Here is a 24,454-nt window from a genome sequence, read left to right on the forward strand (position 1 = left end):
ATTAAAAATCTGCCTTTCTCAGCCTTGAACATCCTTAATGGCCCAGCCTCCACAGCTCTCTGTGGTGTAGAATTCCACAGATTCACTGCCTTCGAAGAGAAGAAATTTCTCCTCATCCCTGTCTTATAAGGGTGAACCCTTACTTTGAGATTATGCCCTCTGGTCCTAGACTTTCCTACAGGAGGAAACAATGGCCAAAATTCTCCGATTCAATTTTCCCGCCAGCAGTGTACCTCTGCCAACGGGTTTCATGGCAGCAAGAGAAATGGGAAATTCCACTGGCGAGGAGTGAGAAGATAGAATCCCACCACCACCGAAGGCAGCAGGGTGGGGAAACAATGCCGCTGGTGGACTGGAGAATCACATCCAACCTCTCAGCACCTACCCTGACATCTACCCTGCACTTCTACATGGGTAGCTGGTCAGAAGTGGAATGGAATAGTCCAATTTGATAGTTCCATAATGATAAGGGTTTAGCAGCAGATAGGAAGGAGGAAAGTAATGTCATGCAATGGAGGAAGGTTTTTCACGTCGTTGAGAAGCTCAGTTCAGAATCAAACAGGACACCAAGGTTTCAAATAGTCTGGCTCTTTCACAAAGAGTGAATGAAAACAATCAGTAACATGGGTACTGAGTTTTTGGCAATGACAAAATACACAGTTTAGTTCTTCCAAATGGTGGAAATTGAAGCTCATCCATGACTGGGTGTCAGCGAAGGAGTCTGCAGTAAAAAGGTCATCAAGGAAGTTGGAGAAGTAAAGTTGGGTGCCATTGACACACATGCCCATGGGTAATGTCAGCTGCCCACAAAATGCAGGTGAAAAAATCCTCATTCAAAGGAATTGGAGGAATGGATTCAGATTTGGAAAGTAACAATGGGCGTGATTCTCCGCACCCGGGAAAAATCGTGAGGCTGGCATCAAAAACGGGCGGGTTTGACGCCAGCCTCCGCCCCCCGACCGGGAACCGATTCTGGTCCCCGGTCGGGGCTAGCATCCCGCGGCCATGAACTCCGGCATCGCGGGCTTAACGAATTTCGTTAAGCCCGCTAGCCATAGTTTGCGATGGCTGATGTGTCACATGACATCAGCCGTGCATGCGCGAATTGGACGACTCCAACCCGCGTGTGCGCGGATGACGTCATCACGCATTTGCATGAAACCCGCGCATGCGCGGGCCGGTATGCCCGTCAGCCGCCCCACGAATGGATACAGCGGGGCGGCGGAAGGATAAAGAGTGCGCGGAGTAAGTACCCGCTGCCTGCGATCGGTGCCCACCAATCGCGGGCCCATGGCACCCTTGGCACGGCCGTGGTACTGCCGTGCCAATCGGTGCCATGGTTCCCCAGATCGGGACTTTACGGCCGTTTTTACGAACGGTCAGACCAGGTGTGTTTGACGTTCATAAAAACGGTCGTAAAGGCCTTGGAATTCGGCCCATCGGCCAGCTGAGAATCGCTGCTCGCCGTAAAAAAACGGCGGGCAGCGATTCGTGTCGGGAGGCGGGCGTGGGGGGGGGGGGAGAATAGCGGGAGGGCGTCAGACCAGCGTGGCCATAAAAATTTACGACGCCCGCTATTCTCCGCACCGTCGTGAGTGCGGAGAATTGCACCCAATGTGTTCAATGATTTGGACATGAATGTTGGACAATGCATGTGATGGATATCGATTTTTTTTCATGTGATGGGACGGTGGGGAGAGTTTTGAAAGGGAGGGGGCAGGGCAGTACATGAGGAGAGGAAGCATCATAACTCATTGGGGGGGGGGGGGTAAAAGAAGATTTGAATGACGGAAGTTTATTCGGCAAAAAAGGTGAACGGTGCAGGAATTGGGTCTCTTGGGTGAGATGAGCTTACAGAATATTAGAATAAAGAACCTAGATAGAGATATGGGGTCAGGACGAGACCAAGAGGGTGAAAGCGAACTTGATGGCAGAAGTAGCTATTATGTGACACAGTCTTGGTGAGACAGAAGTCCATGCATCTCCTACATTAGTTTTTTTTGGAAGTGAGAGTGAAGAGACAGGGGGAGAAGGGATAAAGAGAAAGGACGGTGAATTCCGCGCAGGGGAAGCGAGAATGAAATCACCCAGTATGGGGAATTGCTGAGAGCAGTTGGGGGCGAAGGAGGAACAGTGGGTATGGCTGGTGGTGGTGGGGAGTGGGCGGCATGGGGGCTCCTTCAGGGTTTTCTGTAACAACGCGGAAGGGCTGGAACAGGGGTGGGGTACACAGAAGGAGGAGAGAGTGCCGGAGAGCGGCATAAAATCCCCTCGGTCGGGGGGGAAGCTTGATGTGAGACAACCGATGAGCAGATTATACAAAAAGAAAAAATACTTTGTGTGGTCAAAGTGTCTTATCCCCTTTGATCGTGAGAACCTGATCATGAAGCAAAGTTGGAGGGGAGGAGGCTCGGCAAGTGTTTTTTTGTCGAGGCTCCACTTTTTTTTAAACACGAAAGTTACCACGTCTAAAATGAACGATCTCGTAAGCGTTCAAATGAAAGCTTTAAAAGCCGAGAAAGGAAAGTTTTGGCATCAAAGCTTGAGACAGTGATAACGTCATCTTTCGTGCGGAGTGCAAAGGGACGAGGCGTTGTCTTTGGCCACGGTTCCGCCTTAAATTGAGCGCCGAGGGCACCGCGGCATTCCTGACAGAGCGAGGGGTGATCCGGGGCGCTGCAGTCAAGCACCAGCAGGTAACTTCCAAAGGCGCGCCGCGAGTGCTTCAGCAGCAGAGGTAGTGGCGCGGCTCAGCCCCCCTGAGCAGGCGGCAGGTGCCTGGGGGGCAGAGTTTCTGTCTGCAAGCCACAGGCAAAAGTTTTGAGATGACAGTTTAAAGTGTTTTCCCCCCTCTCTCTCCCTCCCTGGCCGTTTTGGTGACTGGTTGTGCTTTGAGTTGCGCACCCAGGCACTGGGCTGCTGCGTGAGGGAGTTGTCAAGTTTTGTAGTCCGCGTTTCCATATAAGGCAAAAGTCCAGAAACGGAGGTCGAGGCAGGGGAGGGGGACAGAACACACTTACTGACAGGAACGTTAACAGGAAACTTCATACAACGGCACGCTGTGCATCGGCCGCCCCAAGCCATGTGAGGTGTTAGCGAAGGAAGTGTTAAAGTCGCGCGAGCGTAACTTTTGCTCCGGGGGTGGGAGGGTTTGCAGGGTATTACTTGGTGTGACGAGAGAAAAACAAGATAAACGGAATCTCTTTTTGGCACTACCTTAATTTTTCATCAGCCCCCCTCCCTCCCAACCTTACAGGATTTAAACGCACCTCTGCTCAAAGCCCTTCTCTTATCGAACTTTCTAAAACGATAAGGGCTTTTAGTGCGTTCAGACTCATCTTTTTCAATTGAAAGAATATAAAGGGCGTCTCAAAGTAGAGGAGATCGGGAAGAGGGAGGTGACTGGGACAGAGAGATCGTATGGGATAAGGTTAGTTCGGAATATAAACGGAGGGAGGGGGAGGAATGTGCAAAAAATGTTAAAGGATTGTCACAGAAAAGATGAGGCTAATGATGTGGAGACAGGGCACGAGGTGCTAAATGAATACTTCCCACCTGTCCTTGTAGGGAAGAGATGCTTCCAGTGTCACAGTGAAAAATAATGGAATTGCTAATTTGGATTAGGGTAAAGAGGGACGTACTTCAGGAGCTGATGTCACTCAAAAGTTCAAGCCTTACCCAGCCCAGGTGGAATGCATCCCAAGTTGCTGAAGGAAGTAAGGGTGGAGACTTTGGCCACAATCTTTCAATCCTCCTTGGCAGCATTCTGTATCCTGTGAACTGGAGTATTATCCAGAACTAAATTCAGTTGGAAGTACAAGGGTGAACCAGTGACTTCCCACTGAATTTGTTAAAGGAAAATTGTGTCAGTGAAATAATGGAGAGGGTAGATGAAGGTAGGGTAATGGTGTCTATGTAGACTTTCAGGAGTTATTTCATGAAATGCCACGTTAGCAAATTTGGAAGCAATTAATGCGGCAGTGTGGAAATGGAGTTGGCAAAGAGACTGGAAGCAGAGTCATGGCAAACGGTTGTTTAAATTTAGAGGGAAATATGCAGCAGTGTCCCATTGAGGGTATTTTTAAATCAATGCACTTTTTTGTTATCTATTAATGGCCAGGACTTGAGTTTCAATGTTTGTAAATGAGACAAAGCCTGAAAACACAATAAACCGTGAGGAGGACAGTAGCAGATTTCATGCTGGCGTAGACAGATTGGTGAAGGGGATAGCAATGTGGCTGAGGAAGGGACAGAGGCACCTGGGGGTTCACATACATAAATCTTTTGACAGTGACAGAACAAGTGAGAATGTTGTTAGAAGGTATATGGGATCACTGGCTTTATAATTAGAAGCATTGTATACATTTTGGTGAACATTTTATAAATGACTGATTAGATCATAGCAAGAGCATTGTGTCCAATTCTGGGAAGTATGCTTTATAAAGCATGTCAGGACCTTGGAATGGGTGCAGTAGGGATTTACCAGACAAGCATGATCTCACTATGTGATGACACTAGTGGAGCTTAAGATTGTTTTTCCTTGGAAGTGGCGTTTTACTGGGGGTGTTTTGATAAACATAGAAAATAGGAGTAGAAGTAAGCCATTCGGCCCTTCAAGCTTCCTCCACCATTCATTATAATCGTGACTGATCATCCAACTTAGTAACCTGTTCCCACTTTCCCACTATATGCTTTGATCCCGTTAGCCCAAGATCTATGTCTAACTCCTACTTAAAAACATATGGGGCGCAATCGAATGGTCTCGTCACACGCAACTCGGTGACGCAACAAGGCCGTTAAATCATGTGAGATGTGCAATGCCTCACAAGCCCTAACAAAATGTTGTGAGAGGTTGTGACCTGGATCTAGCCCTCGCTGAACCAAAAGCGGACCAGGCATAGCGGCACATGCGTGCGTCTCCTAGATCATCTGAGGCACCTGGGTGGTCAGGCTCTAGGCAGGGTAGTACCCTGGCACTCCTGCTGGCACCTGAACATCTTAGCACTGCCACCCTTGAACCTTGGAATTGCCACCTGGGCATCCTGGCAATGCCAGGTTTGTAAGGGCACCACCAAAGTGCCAGGCTGGCAGTGCCAAGGTGTCCAGGTGGCAGATTTCCAGTGCCAGAGACCAGGCCTCACGGTGTCTTTCCCTTAAGAGGTGAGATGAGGAGGGGCTCTAAGACCCTCTAAGTTGGGGCGGGGGGGGGGGGGGGGGAACGGAGGCCGCGGTGGGGTGTCCAGTGGGAGGGTGTGGCCTTGACGAGGTGTTCCTTGCTCACGCCATATAAAGCAATGTTCTGCTTGATAACGGGGTCATTCTCGGTGCTGCAATATGTGCCCAAAATAGGACTACGTTTTCTGCACGTTAAATCACTCCCACAATGTTTTGGCCTCAGCTGCTTTCTGTGGTAGAGAATTCCACAGGCTCACCACTCTCGGGGTGAAGGAATTTCTCCTCATCTCAGTCCTAAATGGTTCATTTCATATTATTAGACAGTGAGAAATTGATCTGGACTCCCCCACCTTCCAGAACATCCTTCCTCCACCTACCCTGTCTAGTCCTGTTAGAACTTTATTGGGTTCCCTCCCCTCATTCTTCTAAACTCACACAAATGCAATCCTAATCGACTCAATTTCTCCTCATACATCAGTCCCGCCATCTGAGGAATCAGTCTGGTAAACCTTCGCTGCACTCCCTCCACAGCAAGAACATCCTTCCTCAGATAAGGAGACCAAAATTGCACATAATATTCCAGGCATGGTCTGATCAAGGCCCTGTATAATGCAACAAGAAAATCCTGCTCCTGTACTCAAATCCTCTCACCATGAAGGCCAGCATACCAGTTGCCTTCTTCATTGCCTGCTGCACCTGCATACTTGCTTTCAGTGACTGGTGGACAAGGGCACCCAGGTCTCGGTGCACATTCTGCTCCCTCAATCTGTAGCCATTTGGATAATAATCTGCTTGCCTGTTTTGCTACCTCACATTTATCCACACTATATTGCATCTGTCATGCATTTACTCACTCATTCAACTTGCCCAAATGACACTGAAGCATCTCTGCATCCTCCTCCCTGCTCACCCTCCCACCCAACCTTGTGTCATCTGCAAATGAGGAGATATTACATTTAGCTTCCTCATCAAAATCATGAATATGCATTGTGAATAGTGGGGGTCCTAGCACTGATCACTGTGGTACCCTACTAATCACTGCCTGCCACTTGGAAAAAGACCAGCTTGTTCCTACTCTTTGTTTCCTGACTGCCAACCATTTTTCTATCCATCTCAAACACTGCCACCAATCCCATGTGCTTTAATTTTACATGCTAATCTCTTACGTGGGACCTTGTTGAAAGCCTTCAAAAAGTCCAAATAAGCCATGTGGCTCCCTCTTATCAACTCTGCTGGTTACATTCTTCAAGGATTGCCATATATTTGTCAAGCATATTTTCCTTCTGTAAATCGATGCTGCCTCCGTCCGATCCTGTCACTGTTTTCCAAGTGCTCTGCTATTAAATCTTTTATCGTTGACCCTAGCTTCTCCCCACTGGTGAGGTACTGTTGACTGGGCTAGAAGGAATGCCCTCACCTAGTGTTAACTGTTTCAACATAGAATCAGCATCCTTACCATCTCTAAGGGAGGTGCAGCCCATTCCATTTTAAAAGGAGCCTAAAAAGTGTTCAGAGTGCTCACCTGTTTCAGGCAACAGCCTCCTTTGATTTAAATATGGAAAATAAGGGGCGGGATTCTCCCCTAAACGGCGGGGCAGGGGGGTCCTGGCGGGATGGAGTGGCGTGAATCACTCTGGCATCTGGCCGCCCCAAAGGTGCGGAAGTCTCCGCACCTTTAGGGGCCAAGCCCTAACCTTGAGGGGCTAGGCCCACGCTGGAGTGATTGGCACACCGCCGGCCGGCGGGAACGGCCTTTGGCGCCACGCCAGCCGGGGCCAAAGGGACTTCGCCGTCCGGCGGATGTCCACGCATGCGCCGGAGCGTCAGCGACTGCTGACATCAACCCCGCGCATGCGCAGGGGAGGGGGTCACTTCCGCGTCCGCCATCGTGAAGACTGTGGTGAACGCGGAACAAAAAGAGTGCCCCCATGGTACAGGCCTGCCCGCCGATCGGTGGGCCCTGATTGCAGGCCAGGCCAACGTGGGGGCACCCCCCGGGGCCAGATCGCCTCGCGCCCCCCCCCCCCCCCCCCCCGGACCCCGGGGCCCGCCCGCGCTGCCTGGTCCCGCCGGTAAGGTAGATGGTTTGATTCACGCTGGCGGGATCGGCATGACAGCTGCAGGACTTCGGCCCATTGCGGGCCGGAAAATCAGCGGGAGCCCGCCGACAGGTGAGGCTGGGTCGGAGAATCGCCGGGGGCCGGCGTGAATCCCGCCCCCGCCGTCTCCCGAAGTCTCCGGCACCAGAGATTCGGTGGGGGCGGGATTCACGGCGGCCCCCGGCGATTCTCCGACCCGGCAGGGGGGTCGGAGAATCCCGCCCAAGGCCTTATGTCATAAATTGAACTTCATTTACCTTTTAAGGTAAGAACTGTGCACTGTACATTCCGATCAGTTCTATGGGCAATAGAAAAAATATGCCTTTTAAAGGCAAGTTTTAAATTATTTTTGCTGCTGCTACTTGGGGTGGGAGTGAAGATTGTGGGCTACAAAAATGATCTGTGCAATGCCACCCCAAGAATTATCATTCTTTGATCACTTCCTCCCAAATTGTTTTACTATCTGTGGCTCAAGCCTGACTTCCAATATTCAAACTGTACTGTCAAGTCGCCTTTTTGATGTCTGCCACTCGTCCGGTGAATGGGTGACCAACCCAGCGCAATTTTGTCAGTTTCGGCACCTCACTGGTTGATGGGCCCATTGATTTTAGATGGATTAAAATCTACCCCACAATTCCCCATTTGTGAAAATGCCTTCCCAATGTAGCTTTAAACTCCTGGTCAGTCAGTTTTGCTTCAAATGTGAGCCACGGGATTATTTCTCATCTACCTCTGCAATCTCCACCAGCTCTATGTACAGTGCTCGCAATCAGTCCTTCTGACTATCGTTTATTTTGTGTCCGTCTGTTACAATGTTGGCTTGGAACAGTAACCATACTAAAGATAATCCCATATTTTTATATTTCTGATGCCAATTCACCTGTTGTCTATTCTCTGATTTTATTTTTGTCGTAGTTATGAGCAAGGGATATCCCCTGCCCTACCTTCCACTTCCCCAATGTCTATGGAGTTCAAGATCTCTGCTAGATTTGATAAGAAAAGGGGACAACTGTGTTCATAAAGGGAGAAAGGAAATTATGTGCCATGTTCTGATGGATTGATTGTATTTGCATCTTATTTTAGTCATTGGACTCACAGCAATAATCTTGAGCGTCTGGAAATGGGTTATTTTCCTGCCTTTGGTATAAAATATGAGGGAAGAAACAGTGGGACATTCAGCTCCACCCGACTATTACAATGAATAGGGACAACATTTTGGGTTGCTAAGCACAGAAGTGGGAAGTCCCACTCATCATGGTTAGAAAGTGAGGGCAGCACCGTGGCACAGTGGTTAGCACGGTTGCCTCACAGCGCCGAGGTCCCAATTTCAATCCCGGCCCTGGGTCACTGTCCATGTGCAGTTTGCACACTCTCCCTGTGTTTGCGTGGTTTCACCCCCACAACCCAAAGATGTGCAAATAGGTGGATTGGCCACGCTATATTGCCCTTTAATTGGAAAAAATGAATTGTGTACTCTAAATTTATTTTAAAAAAGAAAGTGACCCAGACAGCAAATGGAAGTATGTTCTGTTACTTCCAATATTGGTTTCACTGTGTGTTCTGTTGGCTAAGTCAGTTACAACAATCCTACATCAGGAATGTTCCACATCCGAAGTTTCAGGAGGATGTTTATAACAGAATGCCTACAATGGTTTAATTTTATGTTGACCTTTTTAAAGGGGCATTGCCCTGCCCCTTTTTATTTTTGGTGCCGAGGAATGTGCAGAGAATGAATTGATGATTTATGTGTGTGTTTATTTTCTGTTTATTTTTGATAGAGATCTTTTGTGTTACTAATACTTCAGAATTGACAGTGTCTCCTTGGACTTGTGCACAAAGACAATTGGAATATTGTTGTGTCCGACATAGTATAAAGTTCTGTTGTGACCACATTTGCAATCCTTTAGGTTTGGTCATTTGGACTTTGGAGACATTTGAAAAAGAAAATATGCTGCCAGTTTCAGATAATTACATAAATCTCCTCTTGGGGGTAGAAAGAAAAGCTCCTATAGGCCTTGTAAATGTGTTGAGTGCACATTTTGAGAGGTTTTTTTTATGGAATGAAGTTACAGAACTTTCAAATAGCAAGCTCTAAGTCAAATATCATGCAGACTAAATTAAGATAGATGAGTTAATTTCAAGTGAAATATGTATGGTGAGGTGATCAGTATGGGTCTGATACTTGGAAGGTGGGATAACTGATGAGCAGGCCATATATATTGACTAACTCCTCTTTGCTTTACACCTTTTTTTTATATTGCTGGTGATGTAGTTGCAACATAGGGCCTGAATGGCCAATTTTTCAGGCTGACCTGTCTGATTTTTCGTAAGTACATTGACCAGGGCTGCAAGAAGTGTTTTTTTAATTGTTTTGTAACTAAATATATCCTCCTTGTAGGAATATCGACAATGTGCTGGATAAGGTAGTTGTTATTTTTTCTCCACCCATGCACCTTCCTTACTGAAGGCATTAATATATGTTGAGGTTGTTCATCCTCTGACAACTCATGCAACTAGCCATTGTTAACCATTGTCATCAGAGTTTGGAGATATTATTAGCTGTCCTGTCCTTAACTTGCATCCATTGATGTTGGGGTCATTGGCCAGTGATCAGGACTGGGAACTTGGTCATCATTTTCTTTCTTTCCTGCCTCCATCTAATTCCCTAAATCCAGGGAATGTCCTGCTTTGTCCTGCTACAACAGAGTTAACGTTATCAGTCTGGATAACTCTTTGTCCGAGCTGTTCTGATGAAGATTCGTGCAGATTTGAATCGTTAACTCTGTTCTCTCTCCCCAGATGCTGTCAGACCTGCTGAGATTTTTCAGCTTTTCTGCTTTTGTGTCAGATTCCAGTATCTGCAGTCATTTGCTTTTAGCTAAATGATTATTTTGGGTTAGAATCTTAATTGTGGTATGGATTATGACCGGTAGCTTTCATCATTATGTGATTTAACATGGTCATACTTCTTTCTGGTCCCAGCCATCCTTTAAGAGCCTTTTCAGATAGAATAAAGTAATTTTGGCTGGTGAATTTCCCCCATTGTTGAAATTCTGCGAGCAGCTCAGCTGTCCAATTTCTTAACCAAGGATTGATGTCGAGAAGATGCAATGGGGGAGGGGGATAAGGGGGCTATAAGGCACTGGGAAGGACTAGCGAGAAGATACCACCGTGTGGACTTGTCATGCTGCAAACCTGTATAAGTGCAACAGAGCAGTTAAGTATTCCAGTGGTACATTTAAATCGCATCTCTGGCATTTTTTGAAAATTGGTCACTCAGCAGGGTTACTGACACTGTCCTAATTGTACAAGTCAATTATTGAAAGAGTACTGTCATCTTGAAATTAGGTTTTGTTTTGAATAGAGAGGAAGAATTTCTTTTTTACAAATCACATGTTCAAATTAAGGCCGCCTTCTACGTTTTCTTTAAGATCATGCCTCTTATACTAAAGAACATTCCAACTCATGTTATCACCGCACTCTAAGTGGATTGAGAGTAGGTGGGGCTGTTGATAAATTCCACAGTCTCTAGTGTTGAGTGGTAACCTTCACGTCGTTCTAATTATCTTGCCTGACTGACTCTGCATTGTGGTTAACTCACAGCTAAATTGTAGAAAATTGTCAGTTAACTATGCTCGCAATTATGTAGATTAAGGGGAAAATGCTGCCCTCTTGGACTAGCAGCTTGCTGCCACCATTTGATTGGAGCCTGCCACAGAAATCTCTGGGTATTTTGCTGAGGATGAGGAATGTACAAAGTACTTTAAATGCCAGCAAATGAAGCTGCTTGTTTTGAGTGGACAGGTTTTTTTTTTTCCCTCTGACTTGGCATAAATTCAAACAGTTGCGTTGCTTTATTATTTTAAATTGACTGAACATTAGGACAAACTTGATATTTTATTGGCATGATTTTAAAAGCTAATTTCTAGGGTGTTTTATTGCGGGTGTACTTGCACTGACTAGTTTTACAATGATACCATTTTACACATGGCAGACACTTATTGCCTGCCTGTCGACTCTCCAAGGGAAACTGAGTCCTGTTGCCACCACGTTGGTGAAACTTTTGGGTAAAGATTAACTAACCTATTGATTCTTCACTCGATGTTAAAATTCAAAGGTATGTACCCTGTTAATCTAAAATGTAAAGGTGACCCCCGTATTTGCCTGAAGATTTCAGATTTTGGGCTGCATTTTATATGCCACAGCCAAGCATGTTTTCAGCGGGGGGTGGGGAGGGGGGGCACATAGAATTTGGTGGTTGGCCACCTTCCTGCCCACCTGTGAACTCACCCCTCAAAAACAAGTGTGGGCATCAAAATCCTGTTTGCCATATTTAAATAAAAAATTGAGGCTCAATGTGCCTGTTAACAGAAGAAAACATTGGTGTGGGCAGTCCGTCAGGACTGGACAGCCCAATTTTTATAAACTTTCAAAGGGTGGGTAGGAAGAGAAGGGTTCTATCTGCCCTTTGCGGATCGGATGGCAGTCACTCCTAAACTAGAAACCACAATCCTCATCCCCTACCCCCACCCCTTGCTACCCACCTGCTGCATTAATCTCGCCACCTGCCCTCCCTAACCTCCCCAGCGCTCCCTGCCCAAGACCCCAGACGTGCCTGTCTCCGGGATCCATGGGCCCTCTTCTTCCTGGTTGCAGAGCTTAGTAATGTACACTTGGCGCTGCCAGTACTAATTGGCTGGTAGCTCCCAAGTATAGGACTTCTTTCCCCAGTGAGGGGTGGAAGTCCCTCACTGGCTCTATTCAGACCATCTGCAGTGCGTAGTTGCTGCTGGTCGTCGGGCTTTTGCAGCATGGGTCGGCTCCAGGCCGACTTTGCTTTGGAGCCATCCCCCACCCTGTCTTTGGTTTCTGGTGAAAGAGTCCAGCTGGAATTGCAGTTTGGATTCAGTGCCTTGAGTTACGGCAGTGTTTTAGCTTGGACACCCAGTCCAGATTTATGACCATTGACACATACTAAAAACATGGATGTGGAGGCACTTCAGGCAAGAGCAAATGGAATTCCATCATACAAGAGGTTGCTGGTATTTGTGTACATGAAGGGTTGCTGACATCCACAGAACTGTAAGAAAACCACCGAGGAGGCAGCAGGCTAGAAAATGTGCCGTACATTTTCGAGGTGTCAATAGATCCCTGGATGCGTTTTTAAAATTAAATTTTTACTCTTATAAGGTAGAATTGCATTATTTGTACTAGAGCCAGAGGCATGTGAGACTCTCCCCGCCACCCCCTCCCGCCACCCCCTCCCCCCCACACTTAAAATTTTTCATTATTATATAACGGTTTCAGTTTTGCAGTTATGCAACATGTTGTAGCTCAAATGTACATTCAGCAATTGGGTCAAAATGTGCCAGTAAGGGGTAAAGAAGTATAAGGAATAGCTGCAGAGATTATATCCCAAAATCAGCAGGCACAGCTTTTTTAAACACTTGACAGTTGCAGTTAATGAAATGTAAATGCGCGTTTCAAATCCATTTTCTTTAATAAAAATTGTACCAACTGTGAGATATTTTAGGATAGAGAACCTTGACTTTTAAAAAATTTATTCTACAGTAAATTCTTTTCACCCAGACTAACGGTTAGTTAATCTCTTTTTCTGCAATCTTGTTTAGCTACAGATTGTTTTGTATTAAAAATGTTAAATTCCAAAAACCCAATTGAAATGTTGGAACTAAATTGTGGTAGATCCCAAAGTTGCTGTGCGGAACTTTCCATCTGTGGTTTTTCGCCACGGCAGAGGCAGCCTGCCATTGTCCAGTGGCGGGAACCTCTGGATCTGCCACTGTCAGCGGGGGTTTCCCATTGTTCGCAACTTCCGCCACTGGGAATCCACAGCAGGGGGTTGGAGGCCATAGCTAGGAGTCCAGTAAGTGGATGCAAGTCCATTTATCCCATCTAGTTTATTCTCCACAGATCGCCGAGAATCTTTGTCATGGACTCCATGGGCGGGATTCTCCGCAGCCCCGCGCCAAAATCATGTTTTGCGTGGGGGCGGAGAATTGATGTTCACGTGGGAATCGTGCCCGGCACCGCTCCCGCGATAGAATTGTTTACGCATGGATTACGTGACGCGGCTGGGGAGCCATTAACAGAGCCCCCCCCCCTTGATTCTCTGAGCAAAACTGACCGAGTTCCTGACGGCAGAGTTCAAATTTCGTCTGGCCAGTCGGAAATCTCGGGGGGCGGCTGCGGACTCAGTCTGCAGCGGCCCTGGTAGGGGGCGGGTGGATTAAGTACCAGGGGAAGCCTTATGGGCGGCCAGGGCGGCGATCCGACGTGTTATATGTAGCGGCGCGGGACCGATCGTTGGGATCTTCTTTCCTCGTCCAGGTCAGCCGGCTGAGTCCACCATCGCATTCGGCATGGCTGCTTGAGGCCACTGACGTGCGCATGCGTGGACTTGGAACCGGAAGCGCGGGGGCCCTGCCAGCCCCCTGCAGGAAGGTGAATAGTTGCTAATATTTTTAAGGAATCTCCAGAGTAAAACTCCAGCGTTTCTACATAGCCCCCATTTTTGGAAAATCCAGCCCCATATCTGCAAAGTAAACCCAGCGAAACTATTCAATACACTGTACCGTATTCCTGTGGGTAGGTGCATGATCTGATGTACTTCTACCCAACAAAGTCTGATTACTATATTCACTGAAACAAGGTTTTAAAAAAGAGATATATAAGGTCATGGCAACAGAGTTACTTGACTAAAGAAAACCTATTTTTGTTATTTTTAATAAATATCTTTTTGAGAATGGTTGGCCGGAATTCCCCGGGTTGTTGGGATTCACTTTTCCCACCGGCAGCACACTCCAGCAATGGGTTTCCCAGCAACGTAGGGTGGCATCAATGGGAAATGCCATTGACAAACGGCGGGAGTAGAGAATCCTGCCGCTAGTGAGCGGTGCACCACCGAGAGATAAACGTTTGGGAGATTGGAGAATCCATCATCTTTGTCCATTTGAATGTTGATCTGATCTATTTGACTCTGATTTATTCAGTTGACCTAATGGCCTCTGCCTAATTTTAAGCATTTTGCTGCTGATAGAGGAACTGTATTAATACAACGGCTGTAATTCATTGCATGAAATTTTCATCATTTGAGGTGCATTTTTATTGAGAACTCAACATATTTTCACTTTCTGCTGCATACAAGGATTGTTACAGCAATCTCTGTAGAGACTGACAAATTTTAAAAGACGATTCAATCTGTCAACTATTAACTGAAAGAATAACGCGGCAGGATTTCACATTTTAAAACTTTTATTGTAACAAATGACGAAAATTACTAATGACGAAACACTGTCTTTTATAGGAAACTTATACTTTAAAATACAGAGAGTGATAATTCCCTTTTGCACTCAATGGAATTACAGTTCTTATTGCAAATGGTACACATTTGCTCCCAGCTTCTAACGGGTTATCATATTTCCACTCTGCCTCATAGTAACTTTGAATGACCTGCTCTAGGTGCTTGATAAGTTTTTGGAGAGTTGCTTAAATCCACTACAATCAGCAAAGCCTATTCTAGTGATGCTTCTTCTCTCTTGCTATGCCAGAACAAATCTTCTAGAATCCTTATATGACTGCAGGATGCATTCCTTCAATTAGGAAACAAATACCTCTCATCTGCTGTCGTAGCCCACAATGTCAACCAGGCTTTTCTCTCTGCCAGCCCACAGAACCCCTGTTGTTTGCCTGTAACATTCATTGATTAGTAGGGAAGCCTGCAACCTGATCTCAAAAATGGCTTCCTCTGCTATTTTTCCTCATGACAATATGAAAAAAGTGTTAACCTTATATCCAGTTAGAAATTCTAATTATCTGTCTTTATTTATTCCGAACTTCCTTTCATCCAGATGTAAATGAGCGTTTGTCGAAAGTTTGTCGAGCCCGTTATCAGTTTGGAGGTTAAATCACGAGTGATGCGAGTAATCTTACAATGAGATGCATTGAAAGAGATTGACAACGACAAAAGATGAGCCACCACCAATGTAAATGAGGATACAAACTGAGGAGGGTGTAATCCTGGCCCACTTTTAAAAATAAATCCAGAAGTAAATGATCGGTTTACAGCACACTGTTTAAAACTCTATCTGTACCACCTTTATCCAACTTTAGGAGAATCAAGATGGAAATCTCTGGTCCTACCGGCTGTAGGACCAGATATTCCCACCCAAAGTCAATGGACATTTGGCTGGTCCATCAAAGTTTCATCACACCCACGACGATTCCTGCCACGGGTGCGACTGGCAAACCCCAGCCTCAAAGACAACTCACTGTAGTCTCCAATACCGTTGCCATTGTCTCCAAACATAAATACCTCACACCTTCCTCTCAGTAAAACAATTTAAACTTTCCTTTGATCTCTAACATTCAAACCACCCAGACGTACTGTCAGTCAGACAACTGACTGCAGAACAAATCACATGACCCACTTCATTAATGCTAAATTTAAAGTTACAGAAAGATAATAATCTATTCGAACTCAATTATGATAAGATACTTGTACATAAAAATATATGCATGAATAACTGTAATGTTCAAGTTAAATTACTCGTCAAAGTGATTCCGACCAAATTACAGTGGTTGATAGTTGTCCATGGTCTAGGGTATCGACTTTGCTCCCTGAACATAACCTGGTAAGTTAATGTTCTTTGTCAGAGTTCCAGCAATTGGCCAAAAACGTAGGGATTTGTTTTTTTAAAAAAATATTTTTATTCTCCTCTTTTTTCACATTTTCTCCCTAATTTACACCCACCAACAACAAACAATAATCAGCAACAAATATGTCAAACCCCATAACAATAACAACGATCCCATCCTCCCACCAACCCCCAAACATCAGCCCGCATGTTTACATAAACAAATGACAAAAAGGAATCCGGGATTACCCCTAGTCATCCTTAATATACACAGCCCCCTTCCACCCCCCCCACCCCCAACTAATGTTCGATGTTATCCAGTTCTAGAAAGTGCATAATAAATAGTGCCCATGACTTGTAGAACCCCTCCGAGCTTCCCCTCAGTTCGAACTTAATCTTCTCAGGGGTCAAGTATTCCAACAGGTCCCCCCGCCACGCCAGGGCACTGGATGGAGAGGCTGCTCTCCATCCCAGCAGGATCCGCCTTCGGGCGATCAACGAGGCCAACCCTGGCTGGGCCCCCGAATATGGCCTCCCGGGGACCCAGGTCCAGTTTCACACGCACCACCTTGGACATTACCCTAAAATCGTCCTTCCAGGACTAGCTTTGGACAGGACCAAAACATATGAACGTGATTAGCACCCCCCCCCCCCACCCCGCCCCGCAACGTTCACACACATCTTCTACTCCTTCAAAAAATCGGCTCATCCTCACCCTCGTGAGGTGCACTCTATATACCACCTTCAGCTGTATCAGCCCCAATCTCACACATGAGGTGGAGGCATTCACTCTCCGGAGCACCTCACACCAGAACCCCTCCTCTATAACCTCTCCCACCTCTTCCTCCCTCTTTGCTTTGATCCCTTCCAGTGGTGCCTTATCCTCTTCCAAAATAGCTCCGTACACCGCTGACACTACCCCCTTCTCCAGCCCCCTTGTCGTCAGCACCTCCTCCAGCAATGTGGAAGCCCGTTCCTCCTGGAAGCTCAGTATCTCCTTCCTGGCAAAATCCCGAACTTGCATAGATCTAAACACTTCTCCCTGCTCCAGCCCATACTTCGCTTCCAGCTCCCTCAATCCTGCAAACTGACTCCGAAGAAACAAATCTTTTTAGCGTCTTAATCCCCTTCTCTTCCCATTTCCGAAAACTTCCATCCCACCTCCCTGGCTGACCAAAAACATAGGGATGATAGGTGTTCCAAGCCACTGCATAACATCAAAGCTGCGATTTTAATCTAACTTGCTTGACGGGAACGAGATGTGTTCAGGTCACAGCCCTCTTCTTGCACTCAAACTGAATTTACCCTTTACTGAAGTCAATGATGCAAAATCAGGCAGCGTCCAAGACAAATATCTGATCAAATCTGCCCCATTTATGTTAAAGCTGCAGCAAAATTAGAAGCTTTTTCTTTACAACATGAAATTTGATCTCTCTTGCATTCCTTCACGCCATCTGTTTTAATTGACAATAGGCTCCAATTTTCACGACTTTGGAACCTGATTCTGAAAATGCTGAATAACATGGTAGTTGTTTGTGTGTCCCGTGGTTTTTTTGTCTAATTGGAAAATTAGTTTCAATTGAAAATGGTGTATCCATTTTTTGTTCTGCTTGTCCATCCCTATTCAACAGAAGGTGAACCAGAATGTTCTTGAGGCAAAACCATCAGCGCACATTCTCATTTTAAGGTTTCAAGGATTGAAACTGTAATTAGGTAATTTGTGTTTTCAGCATTTTCAGAGAGCCATAAATTGCACTGACTGTCTCGCCTTCGAAAATTGCATCAAAGGCATGTGAATCACATACTGTTCATGAAGTTGACTTCTCTTTTACGACTTGGATCAAAGTATTTGTAGAAATAGCATAAAAATGCTTGCCTGAAGCAAGTTCTGTTTAAACTTGATTTCAAGACAGGCATTGCATGTCGATGACTCATTGTTTAATCTGTTTTATAGAATCTTTCAACATTTATGAAGTGGAATAGATAATTTTTCCAAGGCCCCTGCCCCGCCCCCCAACGCATTTGCACATCACAAACTTGCAGTTACCCAGAGTTGCGGGGTCTATTGTCTGCAAAGGCAACTGGTTCATTTTAATATGGTTTTATTCTCCTTTATGTAATTTAAAATTAAAACTAAATATGATAGCAGTGCTATTTTGCAAAGTTAAAGCCACTATTGCCCGTTACTAACAGCTTGACTCCATCCCCTACTGAGATGTAAGAACGCTATTTGATAAATGTGCAATTTTAATTCTAATAAAATGAAACTTCACTTAAACTGGTCCCAGAACTCACGTTCTCTGTTGGTGAGACTATTTCATTAATTTCTAAAGTGGTTTTTCATTTTAAACTTCAAATCTCCCATCTACACTGATTCCATTGTGCATATCCTGGGAAATGCTGAAAGTTCTTTCATACCCTGAACATCTATGAGCTTGGATAATCTGTCAGAATTTGTAGGCAAATTTAATGTATCTGCCATTATTAATATGTACATAATCCAGCAACTTGTGATGAGGAAGAGGTGGCCCGTGAATTGCAAATTGCCATAAAATTGCCTTTAATCTTTGCATTTCAAGAAATCGTTGTCTCTGCACATTAATTACCAATTAAACCTGCTCCAGAAACTTAGGACTGCTACATAACAGCATAAGAAACCCTTATAATGATGAGTTTTAATTTATGAGATTCTCCAGTGCAGCTCAAACTCTCCAGCCCAGAAAGAGAACACTTACGAATTCTCATTCCTGCAGATAGTAAATTGCGCATAGATTATTTTTAATATATTTTTTCTTCATACTTTCCTTTCTGTTTCTTTTACTCTCTCATAATCAATCTTTCAGTGTGTGACTTGATATTAATTCATACAATTTCCTTCTAAGTCCTTACCTTTATTTATTTTCTCTATCCTTAAATTTAATTGGTTAATGAGATATGCTGTTGGCCCCTTTATTCACTAAGGTCCTAGATATCCGTTTCTCTTACTGGGTCATGATGAGTTTGGGCTTCCAGAAATTTGCAGCAGAAATTGGTCGAGCCGGAAGTTGAAGGGGGAAAGCCTAACAAGTGGGACATGCAACAAGACTTTCTCTATTGATGATTTTGATGTTTGAACTGACCAAAACGTATCCAGCTTCTCCGATACAAAGTTAGGTAGTAAAGCAGTGATGAGGCGGGTCCATAGGGGGTTGCAGAGGGATATGGGCAGGTTGAGTGGATGGACAATGTCTTGCCAGCTGGGATACAACAATTGACAACTTGTGAAGTTCTGTACTTTGTTTAGAAAAAAGATTGACTTCTTCGAATGTTGAGATATTGAAAAGCTTTTACATTCAGAGAGACCGAGAAAGCCTTCTGTAGGAAAGACCAGAGGTTTATGCGTAGGTATATCAAGCACTTTGGAAGAAAAATGGTATGTCTGCTTTTGTTACAAAGTTGTTGGGGTAAAAGATTAAAATGAAGTCTTAATGTGAATATGCAGGGCATTGTTAAAGCCACACCTGGACCACACTGAGTACTGTGTGCAGGTTTGGTCTCATTACCTAAGGATATACTTGACACTAGAAGGAGCACAATAATGGTTCACTGCACTGATTCCTGTGCTATAAGGTGTTTGCACTTTGAGGAGGGATTGAGTGGGTTAATCCCATAATCCTTGGAGTTTATAAGAATGTGAGGTGATCTAATGGAAGCACATAAAACTTTTAAGACGATTGACAGAATAGATGCTGGGAATATGTTTCCCACAGAACTCTTCAGAATAAGGGGTTGGCCATTTAGAATTTATAAGAGAAGAAATTTCTTCCCTCAAATCTTTGGAATTTTCTACCTCAAAAGTTGTGAATACTCGGTTATTGGTGTATTCAAGATAGAAAAAATTAAGGGGTGTGGAGATGTGAGTGAAGGAAGAAGATTTTTCTGGTTGGCAGAGCGGGTTTGAAAGACCAACTGGCCTAACCCAACGCCTATTTCTTATGTAATTTTACACTCCCATCAAATTTTGCGCTGATCTGCCGACCAGCTGTTGCGATTGTGAAGAGGTATTGTATCCAAATCTGATGCCATTCAGACCCAAGGCCAACATATTTAGACTTTGCAATAAGAATTCTTCTCCGCCTCAAGTATTGTAGTTAGTTGCACTATGCAGTTGGCTGAGATCAGCTAACTATATGACAATCAGTTTGTTTTTTTTAACGACTTTTCTGACCTGTACAATGCTGTATACATTACGCGGTACATTTTACTCACTTGAATTATTGAGGAGGCAATAAATTAATCTTTTATTTTCTTGAAAAAATAATAGTTCAATAGTTGATCTTTTTCTTTTAACTGCAGCTTATTGAGCTTCAAACATTGCACATAAAAAAATGACAATATTAAGATATTCAGGAAGAGACTGTGTTCTTTTTTGTAGAATGCCAAACTTTGGTGGTGGAAATAAATGTGGCGTCTGCCAGAAGACTGTGTACTTTGCTGAGGAGGTGCAGTGTGATGGGAAATACTTTCACAAGTCCTGTTTCCGGTGCAGTGAGTATTTTATGGAATATGAACTATTTATTCTATCTTGAGACCCAGTTTTTAAATAGTAGGTTCTTGCAAGGCTGACTATTTCAGAAGGAGTTCCATTCTTTTTTTGGTCTAACATTAAGGTCTTGAAGAACAATAATTATGACCACAAATATTTACCCTTTACTTTCTTCTATTGAAGTCCAAACAGTGAATTTACATTGAAAATCCTGTTTCCATAGAATTCCTAGGGATGGGCCATTCGGCTCATTGAGTCTGCACCGACGCTCTGCAGGAGCTCCCTACCTAGGCCTACTCCCCTTTCACCCTAACCTGCACATCTTTATTCTATAATATTTCATTATTTGCAGCATATTTTTAACTATTCCAGTATTTTTCCACAGCAAACTTCAATAGCCAAATCTTGCTCGCATTATAGAGTAGTTCGCATTATCACTGATATATTTCGCTGAAGAATTTTGCAATCATATTGTGGATTGATGCTACGCTTGGCCACCAGGAGCAGTTCTGGCATTCTTTGATTGTTCTCTTTTCTCTTTCTTACTCTCCCTCTCACACATATTCCCCTACCCGCCCTACCTGTTGTTGATGACCAGCTAGTACCTTTTAAAATAAGCAGGCCAAGAGGAATGGGAGTGATCCCCATTCTAGAGCCTCAAAAATACATCCTTGACCCTACTGGGATGCAGGGATAGCTTGTACCACAGTCAAATGTACAGAAAACACTAAAATAGATGGGAAAGCAAGTTGCAATGAGGAAATAAGAAATGGATATGGATAGGTTAGGTGAGTGGGTCACAATTTGGCAGACAGAATTTAATATAGATATATGAATCCTTGAATTTACAGTGCAGAGGAGGTAATTCGGCCCATCGAGTCTGCACCGGCTCTTGGAAAGAGCACCCACTTAAGCCCACACCTCCACGCCATCCCAGTAACCCCACATAACCTAAGGGCAATTTAGTATGCACAGTCCTCCTGACCTGCACATCTTTGGACTGTGGGAGGAAACTGGAGCACCTGGAGGAAACCCACGGAGACACTGGGAGAACGTGCAGACTCTGCACAGACAGTGACCCAAGCCGGGAATCGAACCTGGGACTGGAGCACTGTGCTACCGTGCAGCCCAGTGTAAGGTTATCTATTTTGGTCAGAGAAATTTAAAAAACAACTTATTATCCAAATGGTGAGAAACTTCAAAATGCTTTCGTGCAGCAGGTAATAAGGAAGGCTAATGGAATTTTGGCATTTATTGTTAATGGGATAGAGTCTTCTTTTTCTTCTTCTTGGGCAATCACAAGGATGATTTGCTTCTACTCCGGGGAGGTGGGTTCTGCAGTGGCTAAATAGTACCTCCTGGATCCGCAGATTCTGCCACATGTTTGGCAGGTTGTGCTTGATGAGGTGGGTGGGTGGGATGCTCTGGTTTCTATGCTCTTCTTCTGCTGTTTCCGCTTAGTCTCCGCGTGCTCCGCCCTATGTCACTCAAGGTGATAGGCGCCTTCGCGGATGCTTTTTCTTCAGTTTGTGTGTTCTAAGACAAGCGATTCAAACATGTTGATGGGGATGGTGCATTTATTTAGGCAGGCTTTCAGAGTATCCGCTGCCCTCCTAATGATTGTTTGCCATTGCGGAGCTCGGAGCAGGGCACTTGTTTTGGGAACCTCATGTCGCAAAGCCTATCCTGTCAGTGGATTTGCAGGATTCTGCGGAGACAACGTTGGTGATATCTCTCCAAGGATTTGAGGTGTTTGCTGCATATTGTCCATGTTGCTGATGCATACAGGTGGGCGGGGACCACGGCTTTTCTGTAGACCATGAGCTTGGTGCTGGATTTGAGGTCTTGGTTTTCAAATACATTGGGCGAGATTCTCCGCAAATGCGGAGAATCGTAAAGGCTGCCGTGGGACAGGCCGTGACCCACGGCAGCCTTCACGGCCACTTCCGGGGCCGATTCTCCCCCCCGGGCGGGGCTAGGAGCGCAGCCCCGTGCGTCACGGCGGCACGGCCTTGACAACGGTCGTCAAGGCCGCACGTCAAGCATCACGCCGGCTGACGCGGCCGATGACGTCAGCCGCGCATGCGCTGGTTGGACAACACCAACCCGCGCATGCACAGTTGCCGTCTTTTCCCTCAGCCGCCCCGCAAGACGTGGCGGCTTGATCTTGCGGGGTGGCGGAGGGAAAACAGTCCGTCCATTACGGATGCACGGCCCGCGATCGGTGCCCACCGATCAAGGGCCTATGCCCCCCTTGGCACGGCCGTGGTACTGCCGTGCCAATCGGGCCCCCAGATACCCCAAACGGGTATCCGGCACACGTTTCACTACGGCAGCGAGCAGGTGTGTTTGCTGCCGTGTTGAAACGGGCGTGAAGGCCCGGGGGCTCGGCCCATCGGCCTCGGAGAATCGCTGCTCGCCGTAAAAAACGGCGAGCAGCGATTCGTGGCATGCGTGGTGGTGGGGTGGTGGGGGGGGGGGGGGGGAGGAGAATAGCGGGAGGGCGTGAAAAATGTCGGGAGGCCCTCCCGCTATTCTCCCACCCGGCGTGGGGGGCGAAGAATCGCGCCCTCTGTTCTTCAGGCACCCGAAGATTGCACTGGCACATGAGATCGCTGTTGGATTTCGATCCAAATTATCCAAGGGCTCGCCGTGGGTCTTGATGGTGGGGGCGGAGGGATCCAGCACCGGGGGGGAGGGGGGGTGGCTTACGGTCAGCCGGGACAGCAATCAGACCAGTCGGATGGATCGGGGCACGGCCGATCGGATGGGCCTTGTTTCGTGGTCTTAGTCCGCGGTCCGAGTCTGCTTGGCGCGGCCGCTGGAGGCCACCTCCGTCCGCATGCGTGGACTCGGAACCGGAAGTGCGGGAGCCGTATCTGCAGCCAAAGCTGCATGAATTACTCCGGGTCCCTGCCAACCCCTTCAAGGTAAGTGAATAGCTCTTTATTTTTTGCAGGAAATTGGGGAGTGAAACACTAGCATTTTTACACTGGCGTGGGGCCATAGCCCCATTTTTGGAGAATCCAGCCCACTGTCTTTTTAAGTTCAAACTTTCGTATTGGTACTTCTTCCTTCGAATCTTGAGATGGTTTTCTCTGTCAAAATTGTCTACTTTCTCTGCAGACTCAGCATTATTTCAGGTTCACAGCAAAAATGTGCCAGGCATTCACTGTTTTCAGAACAACAGAGCAGGTTTTTCACTTCCAAGGTCTAAACACTTCTGTGAAATTCTCCCAGAAAGCCTCACGCAGGAGCCAGTCATTGGCCATTGTCAGGCAGAACACTGTCCATGGCCAATCCACTGGTTGTCAGTTATCCAATCGAACCAAGTGCTTCCAAAGCTGGTTGCGAAGTTCCAGTCAGTGCCAGGGAGTCTGGTTTCTCCTCTCCAAAATACAGAATGTGGGAATACAGTGACATGGCAAGCAGGCTGTTTCAACTTTGAATTTTCTGCTTAAAGGAACATTCTGATTATGGTCCTCATAAATGGGAATAAAGGAAATAACCAGGAATGACTCTTAAAATTGATGGTAACAAAGGAAACACCTGATGTTGTTGATCTATGGGCAATGCCAATATTATTAAAGCCAGTGGCATCTTTTGGCTTGTTGAACACAAAACCCACTATCAATTCCTTCCATCTTTCTTGATCATCTACTTCCCTCCCTCCCACATAATAATAATCTTTATTAGTGTCACAAGTGGCTGACATTAACACTGCAATGAAGTTACTTTGAAAAGTCCCAATGTGCCACACTCCGGCGCCTGTTCGGGTACACTAAGGGAGAATTCAGAATGTCCAATTCACCTAACAAGCACGTCGTTCAGGACGAGTGGGAGGAAACTGGACACGGGGATAATGTGCAGACTCCGCACAGACAGTGACTCAAGCTGGGAATTGAACCTGGGACCCTAGTGCTGTGAAGCAACAGTGCTAACCACTGTGCTACAGTGTCACCCCCCACCCAACTCATAATTGACAGTGCTCTGTTTGCTTA

The 24,454-nt window shown here is 45.8% G+C and overlaps 1 protein-coding gene across 1 annotated transcript in view; it reads left to right on the plus strand.

Annotated features, from left to right (window-relative positions):
• The first annotated feature begins 2,554 nt into the window (after positions 1-2,554).
• The window catches only part of LOC119978256 (cysteine and glycine-rich protein 1-like), a 46,181-nt gene continuing 24,281 nt past the window's right edge, over positions 2,555-24,454 (plus strand). The window contains exons 1-2 of the mRNA XM_038819736.1: positions 2,555-2,696; positions 20,343-20,455. Of these exons, the coding sequence (XP_038675664.1) occupies positions 20,344-20,455 (112 nt within the window). The 5' untranslated portion in view covers positions 2,555-2,696; position 20,343. The remainder of the gene's footprint in view (positions 2,697-20,342; positions 20,456-24,454) is intronic.

This window comes from Scyliorhinus canicula, chromosome 15, assembly GCF_902713615.1.
Source record: "Scyliorhinus canicula chromosome 15, sScyCan1.1, whole genome shotgun sequence".
NCBI classification, from domain to species: Eukaryota; Metazoa; Chordata; class Chondrichthyes; order Carcharhiniformes; family Scyliorhinidae; genus Scyliorhinus; species Scyliorhinus canicula.